Here is a 24,724-nt window from a genome sequence, read left to right on the forward strand (position 1 = left end):
GCTGGGACTACAGGCGCCCGCCACAACGCCTGGCTATTTTTTTTTGTTGCAGTGTGGCCAGGGCTGGGTTTGAACCCGCCACCCTTGGCATATGGGGCCGGTGCCCTACTCACTGAGCCACAGGCACCGCCCACACTCATTCATTCTTTTCCCTACCCTGCTTTAATTTTCCTCATAGCACTTCAATCTAAAATATCAAATTTGGGGGCAGTGCCTTTGGCTCAAGGAGTAGGGCACCGGTCCCATATATTGGAGGTTGTGGGTTCAAACCCAGCCCCGGCCAAAAACTGCAAAATAAAATAAAATAAAATATCAAATTTGTTGGCCAGTGTGGTGGCTCACATCTGTAATCCTAGCACTCTGGGATGCTGAAGTGGATGGATTGCTCAGGAGTTCTAGATCAGTCTGAGCAAGAGCAAGATGCCATCTCTACTAAAAATAGAAAAACTAGCCGAGCATTGGGGCGGGTGCCTATAGTCCCAGCTACGTGAGAGGCTGAGGCAGGAAGATCCCTTAAGCCAAGAATTTGAGGTTGCTGTGAACTGTGACACCACAGTGCTCTACTAAGGGCAACAAAGTAAGACTCTGTCTCAAAAGAAAGTTAAGTATGGGGTGGCACCTGTGGCTCAAAGGGGTAGGGCGCTGGCCCCATATTCCAGGGGTGGCGGGTTCAAACCCAGCCCCGGCCAAAAACTGCAAAAAAAAAAAAAGAAAGTTAAGTATGTAAATAAATAAATATCAAATATATTTATTTACTTATTTATTGTCTATTACCTAACTAAGTTTCATAAGGATGAATAATTTATCTCCTAGAACTAAAAGACCTCTCAGAAATCTAGTAACCTAGGCTGGGCCCAATGGCTCACCCCTATAATCCCAGCACTCCGGGAGGCCAAAGTGGATGGATTGCTTGAGCTCATGAGTTCAAGACTAGCCTGTGCAAAAACCGAGACCCTGTCTCTAATAAAAATAGAAAAAGTAAAGCAAGAGAATTGCTTGAGCCCGAGTTGGAGGCTGCTGTGAACTATGATGCCATAGCACTCTACCCAGGGCGACAGCTTGAGACTCTGTCTAAAAAATAAAAAGAAAAAAGGAATCTAGTAACCTAAAACTAAAACTTTCTTTTACATATGAAGGAAACAAAATCTAGACAAGTAAAATGACTTCCCTAAAGTCATGGCTAGTTCACAGCAGGGCCCAGCAGGACTCAGCCCAGGTCTCCTAATTCTGAGATCCAAGGAGGTTTTTAGCCTCGATGCAAGGGTTTCATAAATCATTGAGCTTTTATACAAAGTTATGGGTTTGCATATTTTTCTAGTAAAAGAGCTTAGTAGAAAAACTCTAGTACACGGTCATCAGCTTACCAAAGAGAACTATACAAGTATTTCTCCCCAATTTAAGAATCACTATAATCACTGAAGAAATAACCGTAAATGACAGACTTCTCATGATGGATTTTTTTATTGCTTTCTCCAGTTAAATTATTCAATAAATATGCATTGCATAGTTTTTCAGACTTCTGTTCTATTCCATATGCCACTACCTTAATTCAATTTCTGTCACCTACTGTCCTACCTCTAATCCACTCTAAAAGAATCCCATGAGATTAATCTTTCTTTTTTTTTTTTTTTTTTTTTGAGACAGAGCCTCAAGCTGTAGCCCTGGGTAGAGTGCTGTGACATCATAGCTCACAGCAACCTCCAACTCCTGGACTCAAGCGATTCTCCTGCCTCCGCCTACCAAGTAGCTGGGACTACAGGCGCCCGCCGCAAAACCTGGCTGTTTTTTGATTGTAGCTGTCGTTGTTTGGCAGGCCCAGGCTGGATTCAAACCCGCCAGCTCAGGTGTATGTGGCTGGCGCCTTAGCCGCTTGAGCCACAGGCGCTGAGCCGAGATTAATCTTTCTAAAGCACAGTTCTAACCATTTCAGTTTTATAATCAAAAAAAAAATTTTTTTTTTTTTTTTTTTTTTTTTTTAAGAAAAACAGAGTCTGGCTCTGTCACCCAGGCTAGAGTGCAAAGGTATCACCATAGCTCACTGCAACTTCAAATTCCTAAGCTCAAGCAATCCTCCTGCCTCAGCCTCTGAGTAGCTGGGACTACAGGTGCCCACCACAATGCCTGGCTAGTTTTTTTGTAGAGACGGGGTCTCACTCTTGCTCAAACTGGTCTCAAACTCCTGGCCTCAAGTAATCCTCCCACCAAAAGTTCCCAGAGTGCTACAATGACAGGTGTAAGCCACCACACCTGGACCATAATAAAAATCTTTAATGGCTTATCACTGCCTATAGAATAAAACTTGGGCTTCTTTGACTGATATTTGAGGCTTTCTATGACCTGGCCTACTTTTCTAGCCTCTTCTCTGTGCTTTAAGTTCCTTATCTGTGAAAATGCAGGGAATAATAGCAGTGCCTACCTCATAAGGCTGTTATGAAGATTAAATGAGTTGAAACACTTAGAATAATGTGTGTTTTTACCTATGACTTTACTTTTAAACCATAACATTCACCATTTGTTACAAGTCCCTGTGCTCATTCTGTTCCACTCACATTGCCCTTGTTACTAGAACATGCAAGTCTGCTCCTACTCCAGGCCTTGCCACTGACAGTTCCCACTGCCTAGAAGCCTCTTTTTCCACTGTGTCTACACAGACAATTCCACATCAGTTTTAGGTCTTGGCTCGAATGCCACGTTCTCCGTAAATGATTTGATTTCTCCGTCAATTTTAAAGCTTAGCTTAGGAGGGTACAGAATTCTGGGCTGGAAATTGTTCTGTTTAAGTAGATTAAAGGTAGATGACCATTGTCTTCCTGCTTGGAAAGTTTCATTAAAGAAGTCTGTAGTGACTCTGATGGATTTGCCCCTGTAGGTCAACTGGTGCTTACTCCTGGCAGCTTGTAGAATCTTTTCTTTTGTCTTGACTTTGGACAGGTTCATCACAATGTGTCTTGGAGAAGCTCGGTTAGAGTTGAGGTGACCTGGGGTCCGATATCCCTCTGAAAGCAGTGTGTCAGAATCTTTGGTGATATTTGGGAAATTTTCATTTATAATATTCTCTAGCATGGCCTCCATTCCCCTTCTGAGATACCTGTAACTCGTATGTTGGATAGCTTCATAAAGTCCCATAATTCTGACAGGGAACGTTCTGCTTTCTCTCTCTTCTTTTCTGCCTCTTTTACTATCTGAGTTATCTCAAAAACTTTGTCTTCTACCTCTGAAATTCTTTCTTCTGCATGGTCTAACCTGTTGCTGTTACTTTCCATTGCATCTTTAAGTTCCCTAATTGACTGCTTCAGTTCCTTCAGCTCTGCTATATCTTTTCTATATTCTTCATATCGTTCATCTCTTAATTGATTCTGTTTTTGGATTTCCTTTTGATTATTTTCCACTTTATGAGCAGTTTCCTTCATTGTTTCCAATCATTTCCTTCATTGTTTTCATCATGTGTATTCTAAATTCCCTTTCTGTCATTCCTAACATTTCGTTATAGGTGGAATCCTCTGCAGTAGCTACCTCATGGTCTTTTGGAGGGGTTGTTCTAGACTGGTTCTTCATGTTGCCTGGAGTTTTCTGCTGATTCTTCCTCATGAGTTTTTTGTTTTTTGTTTTTTTTTTGTAGAGACAGAGTCTCACTTTATGGCCCTCAGTAGAGTGCCATGGCATCACACAGCTCACAGCAACTTCCAACTCCTGGGCTTAAGCGATTCTCTTGCCTCAGCCTCCCGAGTAGCTGGGACTACAGGCGCCCGCCACAACGCCCGGCTATTTTTTGGTTGCAGTTCAGCCGGGGCCGGGTTTGAACCCGCCACCCTCGGTATATGGGGCCAGCGCCTTACTGACTGAGCCACAGGCGCCGCCCCCTCATGAGTTTTTTTTTTTTGGTAGAGACAGAGTCTCACTTTATGGCCCTCGGTAGAGCGCCGTGGCCTCACACAGCTCACAGCAACCTCCAACTCCTGGGCTTAAGCGATTCTCTTGCCTCAGCCTCCGGAGTAGCTGGGACTACAGGCACCCGCCACAACGCCTGGCTATTTTTTGGTTGCAGTTTGGCCGGGGCCAGGTTTGAACCCGCCACCCTCGGTATATGGGGCCGGCGCCCTACCGACTGAGCCACAGGCGCCGCCCCCTCATGAGTTTTAAGAATCTGTTTTTATCTGTTTACTTGCCCTAATTTTCCTTTCACTTCCTCTTGCTCTTTAAGTTCCTGTGCCTGTGGACTGTGCTGCTCCGGGGTGATGGTCCCGGCAGTGGCTTCTCGAATGCCACATTCTCTTTTTTTTTTGAGACAGCGTCTCACTGTGTCACCCTCGGTAGAGTGCCATGGCATCACAGCTCACAGCAACCTCAAACTCTTGGGCTCAGGCGATTCTCTTGACTTAGCCTCCCAAGTAGCTGGGACTACAGGAGCCCACCTTAACGCCCAGCTATTTTTGTTGTTGTTACAGTTGTCATTGTTGTTTGGCAGGCCCTGGCTTGGTTTGAACCCACCAGCCCCATTGTATGTAGCCGGTGCCCTAACCACTGAGCTACGGGCACCAAACCGAATCCCACATTCTTAATATGGCCTACCCTGATGACCTAATTAAAAATCACAGCCCACTTCATCTTCCCCTTACCATTTTCCAGAGAATTAAACTCCTGCTAATATACTTCAAATTTACTTAGTCAGCATGATTATTGCTTACTATTACTCATGATGGAATGTGAGGGCAGGGGGTTTTGTTTGTTTTATTTTTTCAAGTATCTAGAAAAGTACCTGGCACATAGTAGGTACTCAATAAGTATCTGTCCTGAATCAACCAATCAATCAATCAATCAATTAATCACATCTGTTTCAGCACCTGATCTATACTTCCATCTGCAAAGCTCCTTAAAACCACGTCCTCCCGGGGCGGCACCTGTGGCTCAGCGAGTAGGGCGCCAGCCCCATATACCGAGGGTGGTGGGTTCAAACCCAGTCCCGGCCAAACTGCAACAAAAAAATAGCCGGGCGTTGTGGCGGGTGCCTGTAGTCCCAGCTGCTCGGGAGGCTGAGGCAAGAGAATCACATAAGCCCAAGAGCTGGAAGTTGCTGTGAGCTGTGTGACGCCACGGCGCTCTACCGAGGGCAGTAAAGTGAGACTCTGTCTCTACAAAAAAATAAAAAATAAATAAAAAAAAAAAACCACGTCCTCCTAACCATCAGCATGTCGAAGACTGAATGTCCATCATCCTCCTTCCCAGGACTTGCTCCTCCTCCTCCTGTTTCCTAAATCCGTAATGGCATCACAATCCCTCCAGGCCCAGAAACTTCAATCATTCTCAGCTCCTCACCATTCCTCACATCACACTTGGCTCTTCTCTCATCATCTAGTCAATCCTCAGAATTGTTTGAAACACACCAAGTGTATGAGCATAACAAGCTAGAACAATAGATGCTCACCACAACACCTGGCTAGATTTTTTTTTTTGAGACAAAGTCTTACTTTGTTGCCCTGGGTGTCACAGCTCACAACAACCTCAAATTCTTGGGCTCAAGTGATTCTCTTGCCTCAGCCTCCCAAGTAGCTGGGACTATAGGAGCCTGTCACAATGCCCGGCTATCTGGCACAGGCTGTTCTCAAACTCATGATCCACCCACTTCAGCCTCCCAAAGTGCTAAGATTACAGGCGTGAGCCACTGTGCCCAGCCAACACTCTGTTGCTCTAAGTAGAATGCTCTGGTGTCATAGTTCACAGAAACCTCAAACTCTTGGGCTTATGCGATCCTCTTGCCTCAGGCCCCTGAGTAGCGGGGACTGCAGGCACCTGCCACAATGCCCAGCTACTTTATCTCTCACCTGAACTATGGCAATATTCTTAACTGATTTTATACGCTTTCTCTTTGACCATCATCCATTCTATACTCTACAACCAGGATACTGTTAAACACTCAAAAGAAATTATGTAACTCTCCTGATTGAAATCCTTCACCAGCCTCCTAGTGAACTTACAATAAAATAAAAACTCCATACCAAGGCCTCCATATTCTGCTTCTTCCTATCTAACCAGCTTCCTGCCACCCTTGCACCACTCTTAACTACCTTGCTTATTAGTTTCTCCAGTGCTAAGCTCTCACCTTACAGCCCTTATGAGCTATTTCTTCTGTATAAACACTCCCTTCCACAGCCCTCTGTCTTGCTGCTCTTACTCATCCTTCAGGGTTTGACTCAAACACCACTTGCCTAGAAAGGCCTTCCTGCATTCTAGATCTAAATCAAGTGTCTCTCTTCCTTCTCATTAGCACTCTCGACATTTTTTTTTTTTTTTTTTGCAACAGAGTCTCACTATGTTGCCCTTGGTGGAGTGCTCTCAGCAACCTCAAACTCTGGGGTTTAAGTGATTCTCTTGCCTCACCCTCCCAAGTAGCTAGGACTACAGGCGCCTGCCACAACACCCATCTTTTTTTGTTGTTGTTGTTATAGTTGTCATTGTTGTTTAGCAGGCCCAGGCTGGATTTGAACCCACCAGTGCCAGTGTATGTGCCCGGTGCCCTAACCACTGAGCAACAGGCACTGAGCCTCAACTTTTTTTTTGCAGCACGAGTACATGCATGTACCCAAGTGTGTGAGCATACAAACCATAATTTGTAATAGAACTGCCAAGAGCCATCACTCTAAAACAAGACTGCCTAGGTTTGAATCCTATTTATCACTGAGATAATAAAACCTCTATTGCAAGGTAGTTGTGAGAATAAAATATCTCAAGCACCTTGTATATATTGAACATGCAACAGGTTACAAAAGGAGTGGGCAATGGTTAAGGATTATTTTATAAAAGAGGAATATTTGACTGAATCTTGGAGGATAAAGAGAATAACAAGAGGAAAGGATGCTATACACTTAGAAAATAATGATCAAGTCAGGCCTGGCTGGAGCATAGGAAGTCGGGGGAAAACTAGTGAGAGATGAAACTAAGCAAGTTAAGGGTAAAGTTGTACTAAATTAGTAAACTGGAATTTATTTATCTATTTATTTTGAGACAGAGTCTCAACCTGTCACCCTAGGTAGAGTGCCCTGGCATCATAGTTTATAGCAACCTCCAACTCTTGGGCTCAAGTGATCCTCTTGCCTCAGTTTTTCTATTTTTTTAGTAGTGACTGCTTTTGCTCAGGCTGGTCTTGAACTCCAGATCAAGCAATCCACCCAGCTCAGCCTTCTAGAATGCTAGGATTACAGGTGTGAGCCACTGCGCCCAGCCTAGTAAACTGGAATTTAAACACTATTTCCAAATCATGCTCACAGGGAGCTAAGCAAACTGTCACACCTTGCAAAGGGCTGACAATCTAAAATGTTACCTATAAGCCAGATGTGGTGGCTCACACCTGTAATCCTAGCACTCTGGGAGGCTGAGGTGGGAGGATCACTTGAGCTCAGGAGTTGAAAACCAGTCTGAACAAGAACAAGACCCTATCTCTACTAAAAAAAAAAAAAAAATTAGAAAAAAATTAGCCACCTGTAGTCTCAGCTACTTGGGAAGCTGAGGCAGTAGGATTACTTGAACCCATGAGTTTGAGGCTGCTCTGAGCTAGGCTGATACCATTGTATTCTAGGCTGGGTAACACAGTGAGACTGTTTACAAACAAAAAAATTACCTATGTATACTAAAAACTTGCCCACCTATGTCATACATTTTCATATTTTCATCTGTTATGACTCTAAACAAAGAATCATATAGAAATTATTCTGAACCTTCAGAACCTTAAAAGACAGAACATTCACACTGATGTGTATATATAGATATAAGCAGGGGTCCTCAAACTACGGCCCGCAGGCCACATGAGGTGGTGTGATTGTATTTGTTTCCGTTTTGTTTTTTTACTTCAAAATAAGATACGTGCAGTGTGCATACGAATTTGTTCATAGTTTTTGTTTTTTTTTTAAACTGTAGTCCGGCCCTCCAACGGTCTTAGGAACAGTGAACTAGCCTACTGTTTAAAAAGTTTGAGGACCCCTGGATATAAGTAAACAAAAGCAGCAAAATGAAAACATTAAATTAATTCACTCATATAAGTCAGGGAAGGAAAGAAGCAAAAAAAAAAAAAAAATGGATGATCCCAAATATAAAAATCCAAGTCATTGATACATAAAGAGGAAGTCCTGGGTGGCACCTGTGGCTCAAAGGAGTAGGGCACTGGCCCCATATACTGGAGGTGGCAGGTTCAAACCCAGCCCCGGCCAAAACTGCAAAAAAGAAAGAGGAAGTCCTACAGATCTAAAATTATGCTATTACTGGACAAACACAAGTCTTAATTTGTATAACCTGAGCATACACTGTGGAGAAAGCTGCCCAGGAAGATAAAGGTAAGAACAGGATTTTGAATTTTAAAATGATGGGTCCTACACAGAGGAGACTGTTAGAAGTAACTTTAATGTAAGGCCTGCCATACATTTTAAATGTTCACCTAAATGTTTCAAGTGATTCTTCCCCTTGACTCCTTACCTTCCAAGAGATCTCGGGCCAGTCCTGGCTCTGCTCCTGTGGAACGGACAAAATCCGACAGGACAGCATCCATGTCCAGGGTCATGTGATCATCAAGTACTTTCACGCAGCTGGATGTAGGGAGGACACAGATCAATATTCAGGCCTCCATCTGAAGAAGAAATAAACACATAAGCCTCATATTACACTGGAACAGGGTAATCACAGACCAATTGCAGCAACTTCCTAACCAACTAGGGAAACTAAGTATCCTAGCTTACTCCTTTCATTTTTTTTTTGTTTGTTTTTTTCTGAGACAGAGTCTCCCTTTGTCACCCTTGGTAGAGTGCCATTGCATCACAGCTCACAGCTACCTCAAACTCTTGGGTTTAAGCGATTCTCTTGCCTCAGCCTCCCAAGTAGCTGGACTACAGGTGCCCATCACAACACCCGGCTATTTTTTGTTGTGGTTGTCATTGTTGTTTAGCTGGCCCAGGTTGCGTTCGAACCCACCCCTTCAATGTATGTGGCTGAAACCACTGTGCTACAGGAGCCAAGTCTCATTTCAGTTTTTAAAATACAGCAAGTTAAAATCAATTATAAAGAGTAACATTTAATTCCCTAGTTCCTCATTAACATTAATATCTTAACTCTTCTATTAACCATAAACCTGCAATATAACTGTGAATACTTCTTTTCCTCTACTTTTCTAGAATATTATATTTTGGAGTTTGCTTATCTAAACTGAAAGAAGGAAGCACCCCCTGTGCAATATTGTACCTTATTTATTTCCTTCCTGGCACTTGAATTCTCTGAAGTTATTTTACTTAGCTGCTATGTTGTCACTACCTCTAAAATTTAAATTTCTTAGAAGCACGGAACTTGTCTTCACTAATGTATGCCCAACATACATCAGCACAGAGCTTGGCATACATGTCCTCAGTAAGTAGTATTTGTTGAATGAATAAATACTATGTACTGGAAACTGGATAATCTGAGGGTTAACTAAGTATTAAATGCCAGGTACTAATTTACTTTATAACTTAAAGTTCCCTCTTGTCTCTCCTCCCCCCAACTTGAATTAAATTGAGTTTTTCTCTTGTGTGGATGTTTATTAGTTCATCTACTGGCTTCATATAAGTATTGAGTACGTTGGACACTTGCTTTTCTAATGTGTTTTGACGCCAGCAGAGGAAATGGTAGGAGTAAACTGATAGCTGCAACTACTCAAAATAAAATAAGCTATTCTGCAAAGCAGAGTGGGGACCCCAAAGGTTTACAATTGCAGTGACAGTGGACTGACAATGTCCACTAACTTCACAAACCCAGGAAACATGCCTACCTTCAACATGTCTTTTTCCACCCAAGACAAATGAGTGCCAAGTGAGTTCACCTGAAAAAGATCTCTTCTGGGCGGCGCCTGTGGCTCAGCGAGTAGGGTGCCGGCCCCATGTGCCGAGGGTGGCAGGTTCAAACCCAGCCCCGGCCAAACTGCAACAAAAAAATAATAGCCGGGCGTTGTGGCGGGCGCCTATAGTCCCAGCTGCTTGGGAGGCTGAGGCGTAAGCCCAAGAGTTGGAGGTTGCTGTGAGCCGTGTGATGCCACGGCACTCTACCCAAGGGCAGTATAGTGAGACTCTGTCTCTACAAAAAAAAAAAAAAATCTCTTCTTTCAGACTTGACTTTGGCAGAAACTATGTCCCTGACCTGACAGCCTGGCACCAGTCCAATATTCCACTGAGGTTAACAGTCCCAACAGAGGAAGCAATAACAGAGTGAAGAATGATCTCTGACCCAATTCTGTGAAATGTACAGAATTTGTAGAAGAGGGCTCCATTCTTAAAATTGCCAGATATGCACCTGACTTGCCTTTTGGAGAAGGCCAAAAATATAATTCTTGAAGGCAACACATGACTCAGGTGACTGTGGAGAAATGCCTACTTCTAAATAGCCTAAAGTCTAAAGGGTTGACTCCCAGATACTTATTTCTTCTTGCTTCCTATCCCAGGACACAGCTTGTTTAGTGGAATAATCAAATCCTTATTTTCTCCATTCCTTGGAAACATGAAGGCAAATGAACACCGGAGATTTGTGGGTTATAAAACCAGTGAGTCACTAACTTGATAACTTAACATTGGATTTTTTTTTTTTAAGACATCAAATTAGAAAGTGTTCTCTCTTGTCTTGTTCTGGTAGTACATACCAAGAGATCCACAAATGTAGGGCCATGATCTGTTCATATTTATAGCCCTGACGTCTAGCATAGCATCTATAATATAGCAGGTAGTCAATAAATAACTAAGTGAACCTCCACATCATTCACCAGGAAACCAACCAATTTGAACTTTAGCAGATCACAAATTCTAAAGTACTTCTCATCACTCCTCTATCTTTAAGGGTCTGTCCTGATCCTAATCCATCTCTCAAAGTTTTAGAAACTAAAACTCTCCTTTTTAAAGAGACATCAACCAGACTGTCACTACTCCCTCTGCTCTCATATTATATGATTTTTACCTACCCCTATACGTATCAACTGGGTGATTTTGGTCAAATTACACAGGTTTTCGATTACCTTTTCTATATCCTAGACTTGGATTAGGTAACTCCTAAGATCCTTTCCAGGTTTAAAAACTAACCTTTAGTTTACTGTAACCTCATAAGCTATGATCTTTGCATTCTCTTTCAGTTTAGGTATTATCAATGTCTGATTTACTTCCATTTCAATGTCATCATTATCACAGAGGGCTACTAATACATAAAAAACTTTTGGTCTAATATATCTTAAATCCAAATATTAAAAGTAAATTAGTTCTTACATTCAGTACTTAAGAATTAAATTCCTTCACAGTTCATAGATGAAAAGGCTTTTCCCTCCCTACTGCAGGCAAGAATTTATTTTCCAAGCCCACTGAGTCATGGTCACAGGAAGACTGTAGCAGCTCACATCATTTATACATATAAATAATCCAAAACCAAGTGCAGAGAAGCAAAATAAATTTCAAGCTGCTCTCCTTAAAAACAAAGTCAAGTCCGGGCGTAGTGGCTCACACCTGTAATCTCAGCACTTGGGAGGCCAAGGCAGGTGGATTGCCTGAGCTCATAGGTTCAAAACCAGCCTGAGCAAGAGCAAGACCTTGTCTCTAAAAATAGCTGGGCATTGTGGGAGACACCTGTAGTCCCAGCTACTTGGGAGGCTGAGGCAGGAGGATAGCTTGAGCCCACGAATTTGAGGTTGCTGTGAGCTGTGATGCCACTGCACTCTACTGAGGGTGAGAAAATGAGACTCTGTCTCAAAAAAAGTCAAAGTAACAATAAAGCCACTTTTATGACTTTCTAACAGAATGTGAGAAATATCCAGTAAGTACAGAAAACACCATCAGCCAAGAAGATGCTCAGCAGAGAAGAGAGGGTTGATTAAGGCTCAGGTGTGTGCAATTTCCCAGCCATACAGGCTTCCGAGTTCGAGAAGTAGGTGAAAACCATCAGGGTTATGGCATCACAGATTTCACATGTCTACATGGTAAGTAAGATAGGTCATTATTTTCAAAAAACATTTTTTTTTTTTTGTCACCCTCAGTAGAGTGCCATGGCATCACAGCTCACAGCAACCTTCAGCTCTTGGGCTAGAGCAATTCTCTTGCCTCAGCCTCCTGAGTACCTGGGACTACAGGTGCCCACCACAACGCCCGGCTATTTTTGTTGCAGTTGCCACTGCTGTTTTAACTGGCTGGGGCCAAGTTCGAACCCATCACCCTCGGTATATGGGGCTGGGGCCCTACCCACTGAGCCACAGGCGCTGCCCTCAAAAAACATTTTTAAAAGATAATTTTGGCCAGGCACACAGGCACAGTGGCTCATGCCTGTAATCTCATTATTTTGGAAGGCCAAGGTGAGAGGATCACTGGAAGCCAGAAGTTCAAGACCAGACTGGGTAACATAACAAGACCTCATCTCTACCAAAAAAAAAAAAAAATTAGCCAGGTACTTCCAGAAGCTCTGGTGCTTTTTACTTCTTCTGTATTCCTTTTTAACTTCTAATAAAAGTCCTATTTTACCACTGGAAAAAAAAAAATAGCCAAGTGTGGTGGCATGTGCCTGTAGTCCTAGCTACTTTGGAAGCTAAGGCAGAAGGACTCACTCGAGCCCAGGAGTTCTAGGTTATAGTAAGCTATGATTAGGCCACTGCACTCCAACCTGGGCAACAAAGTGAGACCCTGTTTCGAAAATTAGTAATAATAACAACTATCATTATTATTATTTAGAAGTCTGACATTATCTAAAATGACTTTCTCTTTAGCAAAAATTTAAAGCACTAAAGCAAACTTCTTGGCAGCATGTTCTTAAATTTGATGTCTCCAGGTACATGGCATGGACTCTGTCCTAACCCCACCTAACAGCAATTTTTGTTACATCATCATAAATATCTACAGGTTCACACCTGTAATACCAGTACTCCAGGGGGCCGAGGTGGGTGGATCTCCTGAGCTCACAGGGTCGAGACCAGCCTGAGCCAGAGCAAGAACCCGCCTCAGAAAATAGCCAGGCGTTGTGGCCGGAGCCTATAGTCCCAGCTACTCAAGAGAGGCTGAGGCAAGAGAATCACTTGAGCCTAAGAGTTAGAGGTTGCTATGAGCCTATGAGGCCACAGCACTGTACCAAGGGCGACTATGTCTCAAAAAAAAAAAGAAGAAGGCTCAGCGACTGTGGCTCAATGGCTAGGACGCCAGCCACATACACAGGAGCTGGAGGGTTCAAATCCGGCCCGGGCCTGCCAAATAACAATCACAATTGCAATAAAAAATAGCCGGGTGTTGTGGCAGGTGCCTGCAGTTGCAGGTACTTGGGAGTCTGAGGCAAGAGAATCACTTAAGCCCAGGATTTTGAGGTTGCTGTGAGCCATAACGCTATGGCACTCTACCGAGGGCGATATAATAACACTCTTTTGTCTCAAAAAAAAAACAAAAAAAAAAAACTATCACTAGACTTTTCTCCCTATAACTTTCATATTAACAGTCCTTATTTTTTCCCCTGGAAAAATAAAACCTACTCCCACGCATGATGATGTTTTTATAGAAAATTATTAGATAATGTATTTCTTTACATAAATACTTGCTGCAGATCAATATTGCAATGTTATCAAAAGCTAGCCTGTGGCCTTTATTTTATTAAAAATCCTTTCTTTTATTATTTTTAAATTTAAATTTTATTTTTTAATTTATATAAAGTCCTTTATCAGTACTTACTTATACCTCAATTCACTTGTAAATGTTTGTACTGACCCTATAAACTCAACATGCTGAATAAATGAGTACCTTGTGCAAAATTCACTTCTGCTATCTTTGCCTCTCACCCCTAATGCCACTTCCATGTCCTTTTGAAGTGATGATAGTAATCAAGAATAGAAACTAACAAGTTAATATTAGTTAAGGAGTTTCAAAAACGCTATCTTTATTCACTAATGACAAAACTCCTATAGCAGGTCTCAGTATTCCTAATTTATAGAGAAACAAAAACAACTTGGAAAATCAGGTGGGCAGCCAAAAGTTTGAACCCAAATAGTCTGAACCCATACATGCTCTTCTACACTAATTCCCAAGGGACTAGGGCAGTGGTTCTCAACCTGTGGGTTGTGACCCCTTTGGACTGTATTAAAGGTTCGCAGCATTAGGAAGATTGAAAACCAATGGACTAGGGCATTGCTGATTCCTGGAACTGCCCTGATTCTTATCTATTTAATTCTTTTACCATAACAAAGTGCTATACCTCTTTCTCATATTTATTAAAGACTTAAACACCCACTTTATACTTACCTCACCTCAAATCCTACCATCTTTTGAGCAATTTCAACATCTACCTGCACAATTCACCTAACATTTCTGCCTTACAGTTTAATAATCTTTTCAAATACAGAGATCTCCATCTCCACTACAACAACTCAGACCCGGACACTACCATTTCCTGAAATCATTCTACCTCTAAATCTTAAACTCCAGCATCTTACTCTGGGCACAATCTCTTCTCTCAGGTTTTTCTATTTCTAAACCTGCTTTCTCACCTCACTAAGGTATCCAATCTCTTAACCACCTTATTCATTAGTTCAACAAAAATTCATAGAATGCCTATATGAGTTAGGCATTAAGCCCAGGATTAAAAACATAACAGCAAACTAGACAAAAACCCTATCTTCACAAAAACTGGAAGAAAAAGCCCACTACTACCTCATTTGCAAAACCCTCTCTAGCTTCCCAAGTTAAATTGCCCACTTTTTCCTGGGTGTCCCCACTGTACCTTGTCAAATATGTATCATCATATTTATCACACGGCATGGTATGTTTATTTATTTACATGTCTGTCTCCCCACTAAACCAGGAACAATTTGAGGGCAGGAATCTTATTTTGTTCATCCTATAACCCTAGCATCTCAGCACCTAGGAGGTGCTCAATTTTTATTTAGATAAACTAAAGTATATTTGTAAGTACCCCACAACACACAGACATGCACGCACACACACACACACAAGTATGGTTGATAGTCAGTGTTGTACACAGGTAAGTCTAAACAGTGGCTCATCTCAAAGAAGTTTGAGATTCCAGTCATTGATTTTTATTTTATTTGTATGATTTTATTTGCAACAGATTTATCTTGATAAACATTGCTTAGTTCAGAATAACAGCAAAATCAGTCTGCATGCTAAGTGAACATCCTTAACAGCAGAGAAAAATGACACCTCCCAACCCCCACCTGGCCCAGCTAAATTGCTGATTGTAGATAACAGAGCTCCATTAACATGTCCAAGAAACTACTAACCCCACATTCTCTCATCTGCAACATCCCCCAAAACTTCCACGTTCTCACTCTATACCCATTTTCCTGGTTCCACTGATGTTCTGGGGTTGCATTTGAGTCCTCTAACTCCTCCAAAACTTACTGGAAAACCACAACATTCAAGACTGTCAAATATTTTCAAAGGTCAAAGACTCCTCCGTGTCTATGATTGTTTCAGTCCCAAGGAATCCAGACAAGAAGAGAGGGACAGAGACACTTAGAAATTTCACACAATTCTTGATTAGATGGGAGGGAGATATGAAAGACTGTCTTGGCAGAATTGTTTTTAGTTAATATGGATCCCTCCCAGTCAAAGAAACAAAATATAACCTTAGAAAGAGTACACGACCAATTCCACTCTAAAGGGACCTATAAAACACTGTTATACTCTAGAGATAATAAGATGGGTCTGAAAGGAAGAAAAGAAGTGAAAGAAAGTAATATATGTTAAAACTTTATTTCATTTAAACATCTAAACAACTCTAATAGATTTGTATCTTTCACCCCACATCACAGATGAAGATGCTCAAGTTCACAGAGGTTAGATAATATGCTCAAAGTTACTCAGGAAAAAGTGGTAGAACCAAGATTTGTATGAACCCAGCCCACCTGATTTCAGAGACCATACGCTTACCGCTACACATCCAGGGAAGAAGACTGAGAAAAGACAGGCAGTCCTCCCATGTGGAAGTCCACCCTCGCTGCTTCAACTCCTCTCAATTCCACTAGAAAAAGAATTGGCTCTGGATTCAGACAAATCCAGATATAAATTTCAGATCTACTACTTAAGGGCTGTGGAATTATGGATAAGTAATACAACCATTTTGTGACTCAGTTTCCTCATGTATAAAATGGGGATATTATATGCATTTCAGCCCTCTTCTTAGGATTAAATTATTTCAGATATATAAAGCCTCCAGAGCTGCAGTGCTTGGCAGGCAGTAAGTCCTTCTCAGTTGCCTTCTTTCTGCCCAGTTCCCTGCCCAGTTCTGCCTCCTCCACCAGTGCACAACACAGCCCCGCCCTATATCTTTCCTTCAAAAGCTTCCTCTACTCTTCCCAAATCTTCCAGTCCCACAATCATCTCCAAAGCACAGTCTTAACACATATACACAGTGCCCAATCTATCCTTCCAATTCCATTGTCTTCCAACTCAAGCCCTCAAGAAAACGTCCTAAAAGGGCTCCTTTAGTTGTGAGTCCCATCAGATGGTCCCTCAAAAATAACAGCAAAAGAAAAGTGTCTGACCTTTCCCAGATGCAAACAGTTAAATGTTAAATGACCCAGTTAAATGGCTCATTCACTCCCAAATCTGCAGGAACAGCAATTTCACAGTTACTAAAAGTCCAATGCCTTAATCTACCAGTCCTCCCTCTTCACCTGCTCCCCAACTCTCTACTAGCTTCAGGCACAAAGACTTTAGAACATTCTCTTGGACTTGCACATGTTGTCTAGCTTTAGGACTATTGAAAGGAAATATTTACATCTCCTTCTACTTACCCTGCACACATCTGGCTTGTTTTCTACCTCCAATTCAGTATATTTTGGGGGGAATGTCTACTTTTTCCCCCTAAGTCAAACTTGGGCAAAAAACCGCTCAACTTAATCGTCTGATTAACCACTTCCAGAACAATTTGTTTGCCATATGTTATTATAGGTATACACCATTAAGGTCTCAAGAACCGGCACTATGGCTTTATCACTGATATATGTGTCTGCTAGAAAAAAATTTAACTGTTTTTTCAAGAGTTTCTAGTTTTATATCAAGCTTAAAAATATCACAATGAATCTCTGAGAGACAAATCTCATTAACAGCCAAATGCTAACATAAAGATCAGGGAGTAACACACAGAGAATTTGTGAACTGGCATTTGCTTCTTCAGTGCTAGGGATAAAGATTCCTTGGATTATAGTTATTGGAAAATTTAATTATTTGGAAGGTTTACACAATGGTAGTGACCACTGGAAAAATAGGGGCAGGGTCATAGAGCATGTCTGTATAATAATGGCACACTGTATCTATGTACTTTGAATAGCAACAGAAATCATTTTAATGTTTATTTTTCAGATCTAGACCAGCATGTCTGTTTGCCACACAGAATGAATTTTCTCTTCTTCCTTTTAAAAAGCCAGGACCAAGGATAGTCCATGGTTTGGGTTCTCAACAAATTCAAATTCAACTTTTAAAAGAAAAGTCTACAAGAACAAATATTCTTCCTAAAGATGCTGAGTACCAAATTTTTGACACAAGAGGAGAAAAAAACCCACTACAAATCAGCAGAGGCTAGGAGAATAGCAAAACACCCTACTGCTCTCAAATCAATCCTCAAAAACTTCAGTAGCTAACAACCATCTCTCTTCTTCTTGACTTTTTTTTTTTTTTGTAGAGACAGAGTTTCACTTTATTGCCCTCGGTAGAGTGCCGTGGCGTCACACAGCTCACAGCAACCTCCAACTCCTGGGCTTAGGCGATTCTCCTGCCTCAGCCTCCCGAGTAGCTGGGACTACAGGCGCCCGCCACAACGCCCGGCTATTTTTTTGTTGCAGTTTGGCCGAGGATGGGTTTGCTCACTGAGCCACAGGCGCCGCCCCCTTCTTGACTTCTATTCATCATTTTATTGTCGATTACAGAAATTTCATTCAAAGGGAGAAATAGCAGAAGGAAAAACATTCAAATTACTATAGTATGTGCTCTTAGCAATTTATAGGAAATTAATCAACTTCATAAACTTCTTCTGAAAAATTAATTTCCTTCAGCATACAACTCCTAGCTAGTTTTTTTTAAAGAAAAGATATTTGCCTTTTATAAAATGATATAATTCAGTTCAAAGAAAGACAAGTCTTTTTTTTTTTTTTTTAGAAACAGAGCCTCACTTTATCGCCCTTGGTAGAGTGCCGTACCATCACAGTTCACAGCAACCTCCAATTCCTGGGCTTAGGCGATTCTCTTGCCTCAGCCTCCCAAGTAGCTGAGACTACAGGTGCCTGCCACAACACCCAGCTATTTTTTTGTTGTAATTTGGCAGGGGCCGGGTTCAAACCACCGGGTTCAGCCATCCTCGGTATATGGGGCCGGCACCCCTACTCACTGAGCCACAAGTGCCGCCCCCTTTTGAAGTTTTTAATCTCATATTTTCTGACGGAACATGTGCGAACACACGCACAAGCAAACACACGCTTACAAAGCTTAATGATACCTAGAGAGCAATGAGGTTGGGCCTATGTATTTTGACTCTGAATGCAGGGTTCTTATCAGTTTTCCAGGGATTTACCCAGCAAAATCAGATCAGGTTAGCCATGCAAACTCTACAAGTTAAAAGAACTCTTAATACTTTACTTTTTAAAATAAAGTATTATCCTAGCCAGGCGTTGTGGCGGGCGCCTGTAGTCCCAGCTGCTCGGGAGGCTGAGGCAAGAGAATCGCTTAAGCCCAGGAGTTGGAGGTTGCTGTGAGCCGTGTGACGCCACGGCACTCTACCTGAGGGCGGTACAGTGAGACTCTGTCTCTACAAAAAAAAAAAAAATAAAGTATTATCCATGTTCACCACACTGTTCTCTAGCCACTACTATCCTTCCTAAATCCTCAACCAAACCCACAAACACACATACACTTTCAAGTTGCAGCTAATAAATAAATATTTCATTTCATGGTATTCTGAGAACTGTTTGGGTCTCTTATGCTTTTTTAATAATTTTCCTTTTAGAAGCAACCAAGTCTCTTATATTTAGGTACATCAAATTAATTATAAGCATATACTACAATCTGACAATTCTAGTCTACCTGGGAACGCAGTCTATATACTTCTATTATTTATACAATTAACACTTCATATTTGGGTCTTATGTGAAGCAAACCTAGTGGGGAGGTACAGAAAGTTAGTCCATTTTCCCTGTTTGGCTCTTTAGAATCAGCCTTTTCGAACTAGAACACAGGAGATGACTTCATTCCACACCCTCAAGTTACAGATGACAACATACAGAACCAAGTGAGTGAGATTAGGTGACTTGTCCAAAGTGACTAAACTAATTAGTAGTAAAACTGGGTATAGAACATAAATCTGTTGACTCTCATTCCAGTTATCTTTACTTGACTTTACATATATCAATAGCTGTTAATTCTCTAGGTGATCCACTTTGTGGACATATCCACAAAAACTGCCTAAAATCAAATCATCATCATTGTTTTGCTTATCACCACTGAAGATACAAACTCAATTTAGAAATATCCTTTTAATGTTATAACCCTAAGATTTGAAGTTTTATAACAATAGGATATGGCAAAATTATATGTGACATAGGGATATTTTTCTTTTTCTTTTCTATTGATAGTTTGAAGCTATAATATACTTCTCAGGTGGCGCCTGTGGCTCAGTGGGTAGGGCGCCAGCCACATATACTCCAGGTTCAAACCCGGCCCCGACCCTACTGTGACAAAAAAGAGCTGGGCGCTGTGGCAGGTACCTGTAGTCCCAAGCTACTCAGGAGGCTGAGGCAAGAGAATCAGCTAAGCCCAGGAGTTGGACTCCACCAAGGAGGATAAAATAAACTCTATATATATATATATGTATATATATATATATATATATTTCCCATACATTATTCAGAATCATGGCTATAGCTAAATTTTGAGCAGGACAAAACATAAAATAAAACCAAGAGAGAAATAAAGCAGCAATTTTTTTTTTTTTTTTTGAGACAGTCTCACCATGTCACCCACAGTAGAGTGCCATGGCGTCACAGCCCACAGCAACCTCAAACTCCAGGGCTCAAGCAATTCTCTTGCCTCAGCTTCCCAAGTAGCTGGAACTATAGGTGCCCGCCACAACACCTGGCTAGTTTTTGTTGCAGTTGTCATTGTTGGTTAGCTGGCCCAGGCTGGGTTCGAACCCACCAACTTCAGTATATGTGGCTGGCACCATAACCACTGTGCTACAGGCACCGAGCCATAAAGCACCAATTTTTTTTTAATTTTTTTTTTTTTTTTTGTAATTTTTGGCCGGGCCAGGTCTGAACCCACCACCTTCGATATATAGGAACAGCGCCCTATTCCTTGAGCCACAGGCACCACCCTAAAGCACCAACTTTTAACAAACTGTTATTATTTCTCCTTGCCCCAAAATATAAAGCTTAAAAACCATCAAAGCAATAAGTTAAAAAAAAAATAATAAAAAATAAAGAAAAGAAGTTTTTTTTTGTTTTTTTTTTTTGCCAGGGCTGGGTTTGAACCTATCACCTTTGGCATATGGGGCTGGCGTCCTACTCCTTTAAGCTACAGGCACCACCTGAAAAGCAATAAGTTTTCCCACACTCATGTTTATTCAAATTTATTTTTCAGAATAAAATAAATAATATTTCTTCTTCCCCCTAAGAAGGGCCACCATCAGTATAGTAGTGCTCAGGTTACTGCAATTCTCCCAGATGAAGAATCATTCAATGAGCATCTACTAAGGACTCTTCTTAATGCCAGACTGCTAAGTGAAGAGGATGCATCAGCCAGTAAGTCATCATCCCTGCTTTCTAGAAGTTAATCCAACAGGTTGGTTACAGAGAAAATTCCAAGATAGGTATCAGCTAACTTCCTTTATTCAACAAAGATTTATTGAGTACCAGAACAGAGACAGAAAAAGAGGAAGAGGAAATTTTAAAAGGGGAGAAGCCATTTTACTTTACTAAACAACTTGCTCTTTTGGATTATTAAAATCATATATTCTTGGCTCAGCACCTATGGCTGAAGCAGCTAAGGCGCCAGCCACATACACATGAGCTGGCAGGTTCAGATCCAGCCCAGACCTGCCAAACAACAATGACAATTGCAACCAAAAAATAGCTGGGCATTGTGGCGGGCGCCTGTGATCCCAGCTACTTGGGAACCCGAAGCAAGAGAATCACTTAAGCCCAAGAGTTTGAGGTTGCTGTGAGCTGTGATGCCAAATCACTCTACCCAGGGTGACAGCTTTAGGCTCTGTCTCAAAAAAAAAAAAAAAATCATTTATTCCTCTCCAAGAAAGCCAGCCATCAGAAGTTGACTGTAAAGCAAGGGATGATGACTTACTGGCTGATGCATCCTCTTCACTTAGCAGTCTGGCATTAAGAAGAGTCCTTAGTAGATGCTCATTGAATGATTCTTCATCTGGGAGAATTGCAGTAACCCAAGCACTACTATACTGATGGTGGCCCTTCTTAGGGGGAAGAAGAAATATTATTTATTTATTTTATTCTGAAAAATAAATTTGAATAAACATGAGTGTGGGAAAACTTACTGCTTTTCTTTATTTTTTGTTAATTTATTACTTTGATGGCTTTTAAGCTTTATATTTTTGGGCAAGGAGAAATAATAACAGTTTGTTAAAAGTTGGTGCTTTAAGGGTGGTGCCTGTGGCTCAAGGAATAGGGCGCTGGTCCCATATACCAGAGGTGGTGGGTTCAAACCTGGCCCAGCCAAAAGGCTTTTGATGACATTTATTACCTAACCAAATATTTTGGTCAAAGGCACTGTTTCGTTACTCTTACTAATTTGGGAAGCCAAGCAGATACTGATCTGTACTGATAGATTTTCTTAATAGCTACTGTATAAGATTCATATTATAGGAACATAGTTGATCTTAAAAACCTGGGATGAGTTGGGTTTTTTTATGTAGATAGATGCTTCCAGCAGAATGTACTCTAAGGGCAAACATATGATAAATCCTATTAAGCTTTCTTGTTCCATATGGAGTGGTCAAAGTAGGCAACTCTTCATAGTGATATTGTACCAGACCAAGTTTTCAGAGTGACATGTCTCTGCTTTTCCTTCCCCCTTCCACAAAAAGTACAAAAGGCATGAAGTAGTATACAAGTCATCTGACAAATATCACATTGCCCTCTGAGTCTTTCCCTTGAAATTAATTGCCCTTGAAATTAATCCAAGAAACCAACCCTTCTCCAAGAATGAGTCCTATCCCATTATTATTTTTAGTATTATTATTAGTAGTAGTGGTAGTGATGGCAACAAACACTAGCTTTTCAGTTCACAAAATACTTTCAAATGTTATTTCATTCACTAAAAAAAAAAAATAGGTTAAAAGGAAATATCATAGGCAACTATCTCAAACATCAAAAATCAAGCCCAATTTAACTGGAATTGAAAAGCAAGCATTTCTGATTCTAATAAAGGGTCAAGAAGTTACTTCTACCAAGAAAAAAAAAAAGACTGATTCTAACAAAGCAAAATCACAAATTTCCCTTTAAACTATATTCTTTTTTTTTTTTTTTTTGTAGAGACAGAGTCTCACTGTACCGCCCTTGGGTAGAGTGCCATGGCGTCACACGGCTCACAGCAACCTCTAATTCTTGGGCTTATGCAATTCTCTTGCCTCAGCCTCCTGAGCAGCTGGGACTACAGGCGCCCGCCACAACGCCTGGCTATTTATTTTTTGTTGTTGTTGTTGCAGTTTGGCCGGGGCTGGGTTTGAACCCGCCACCCTCGGCATATGGGGCCGGCGCCCTACTCACTGAGCCACAGGCGCCACCCCTAAACTATATTCTTAAATCCTAGGCCTAATTAATTCAATTTGTAAATGTTAAAATCAGCAAGAATTTGATATTATAAATCTTTGATACCCCAATCCCTTCCCCAAATGCTTTACCCACAGTTGAAGGCTTAGTAAATATTCCTCTAGAGAAGGAATACTTAACACTGAGGAAGTTGCCCTAAGACAAACACAACATTCAGCAGTCAAGTACCTTTTTAACATTTAACTAACGTTTACCATGAACCTATCAAGTGTCACACACTCATTGTGGGTTAGACATATCCACATAAATAATCTTATTAACCTTATGAACCATGCCCAGATACTCCTGGATCCCCAATTCCAAATAGTTGTAGTATCTTGATCCCTCGTAATTAGTCCTTAGAACTCAACTGGAACTCAATCCCTATTGCACTCAGTTCCTCACCCTCATAGTCTTAAGTACTTTTTAGTGACTTTTATTAGGTAATATACAAAAAGAAAAAATCCTTATGCTTGTTTTTAAGCTGCTAACCCCAGAATAAATACCACTCATCACAGTTATGACACATGGTGATAACAGTCATAATCTAAAGCAAGTGCTGTCTTAGATAGCACACGCTAAAGAATAAATCGAGAATGCTAACAAAACTTAATTTCAGCTGGGCAAAAGACACTTAAATTTGATATTCTTCCCAACCTCAAATCTCCTTTCTAGTCCTCTGAAAGGAACTGCCAAAGGTAAATTTGACTGAAGAGTCTCTACTCACATACTCGTCAGAGAAAAAGGGGGGGAAAAGGGTCATCAGGCATGACCACAATTACAAGGTTAACGACACATTACTCACCATTGTGCTGCAATAAAAAACTCGAAAGTGGGCAAGAACTTTCAGGAAGCCAAGGACACAAATAAAACTCACCTACTCCACAAAGCTCAGACACATCAAATGCCAGGCAGGTCACACTGTTTAGTTATACCCAGGTACGAATGCGAAGGAAGAGGAAAGAGGAAGAGAGGAAAAGTATTACACAGGTATGCTTGCCAGCACCAAGACAGACCCAGCTTCGGTAAGAATCCTTTTAAGAAAGATATACTGACCTGGCTTATTGTACCCTCAATGAATCCCCAACAATAAACAAAAAAAAAAAAAGAAAGAAAGAAAGATACACTGGGAGGTCCATCTATTTTTATGACTTGCAATATATATGGCAGCATAACATAATAATGGTTGCAGATGTTCCTTTTGGGATCTGTCAGACCTGTATCAAAATCCTAGCTCTTTCATGATTTGTGACCTTGGGTGAGTTATTTCACTTCTCTGTGCCTTAATAGGGATTTCATCTGACATTCATTATGGTATCCTCAGCACCTTAAACAGTGACTAAACCATAGCAATATTTCTTTTTTATTTTTAATTTAAGATTAATATGAGGGTACAATTAGGTTACATTGTTTGCATTTCTTAGGTAAAGCCCAAGTTGTAGCTGTACCCCTCACCCAGGAGGTGTGCAATATACCCTTACATTGTGCCTGTTAGATGAGAGCAAACCAATCCCCCTCCATCCTCTTGACTTGAGTTTGGATTTTTCTCTTGTGTGGGCATGTATTTGTTTGTCTGCTGGCTTCATGTTAGTATTGAGTACATTAGATACTTGCTTTTCCTTTCTTGTGATACTTTACTATAGAGAATGCTCTCCAACTCCATCCAGGTTAATTCAAAAGATGTATTCTGTGGCGTACATACACCACAGTTAATTCATTCATTCATGGGTTGATGAGCACTTGGGCTGATCGCATCCTGGCAACTTTGAACTGAGCTGCAATAAACATTCCAGTGCAAATGTCCTTATGGTAAAATGATTTTCTTCTGATTAGATACCTACCAGTGAGATTGCAGGGATCAAATAGAAGGTCTACTTTCAGTTCTTTGAGGATTCACCACCATACTTCTTTCCAAAGAGACTGTAT

General features: G+C 41.1%; 1 protein-coding gene across 2 annotated transcripts in view; it reads right to left on the minus strand.

Annotated features, from left to right (window-relative positions):
* OTUD7B (OTU deubiquitinase 7B) overlaps positions 1–24,724 on the minus strand; it is a 67,129-nt gene that overhangs the window by 24,072 nt on the left and 18,333 nt on the right. For both annotated transcript variants that reach the window (XM_053590704.1, XM_053590705.1), the window contains exon 2: positions 8,461–8,611. In XM_053590704.1, coding sequence (XP_053446679.1) covers positions 8,461–8,545 — 85 coding nt within the window. In that variant the 5' untranslated portion in view covers positions 8,546–8,611. The remainder of the gene's footprint in view (positions 1–8,460; positions 8,612–24,724) is intronic.

Source organism: Nycticebus coucang, chromosome 5, assembly GCF_027406575.1.
Source record: "Nycticebus coucang isolate mNycCou1 chromosome 5, mNycCou1.pri, whole genome shotgun sequence".
Lineage (NCBI taxonomy): Eukaryota > Metazoa > Chordata > Mammalia > Primates > Lorisidae > Nycticebus > Nycticebus coucang.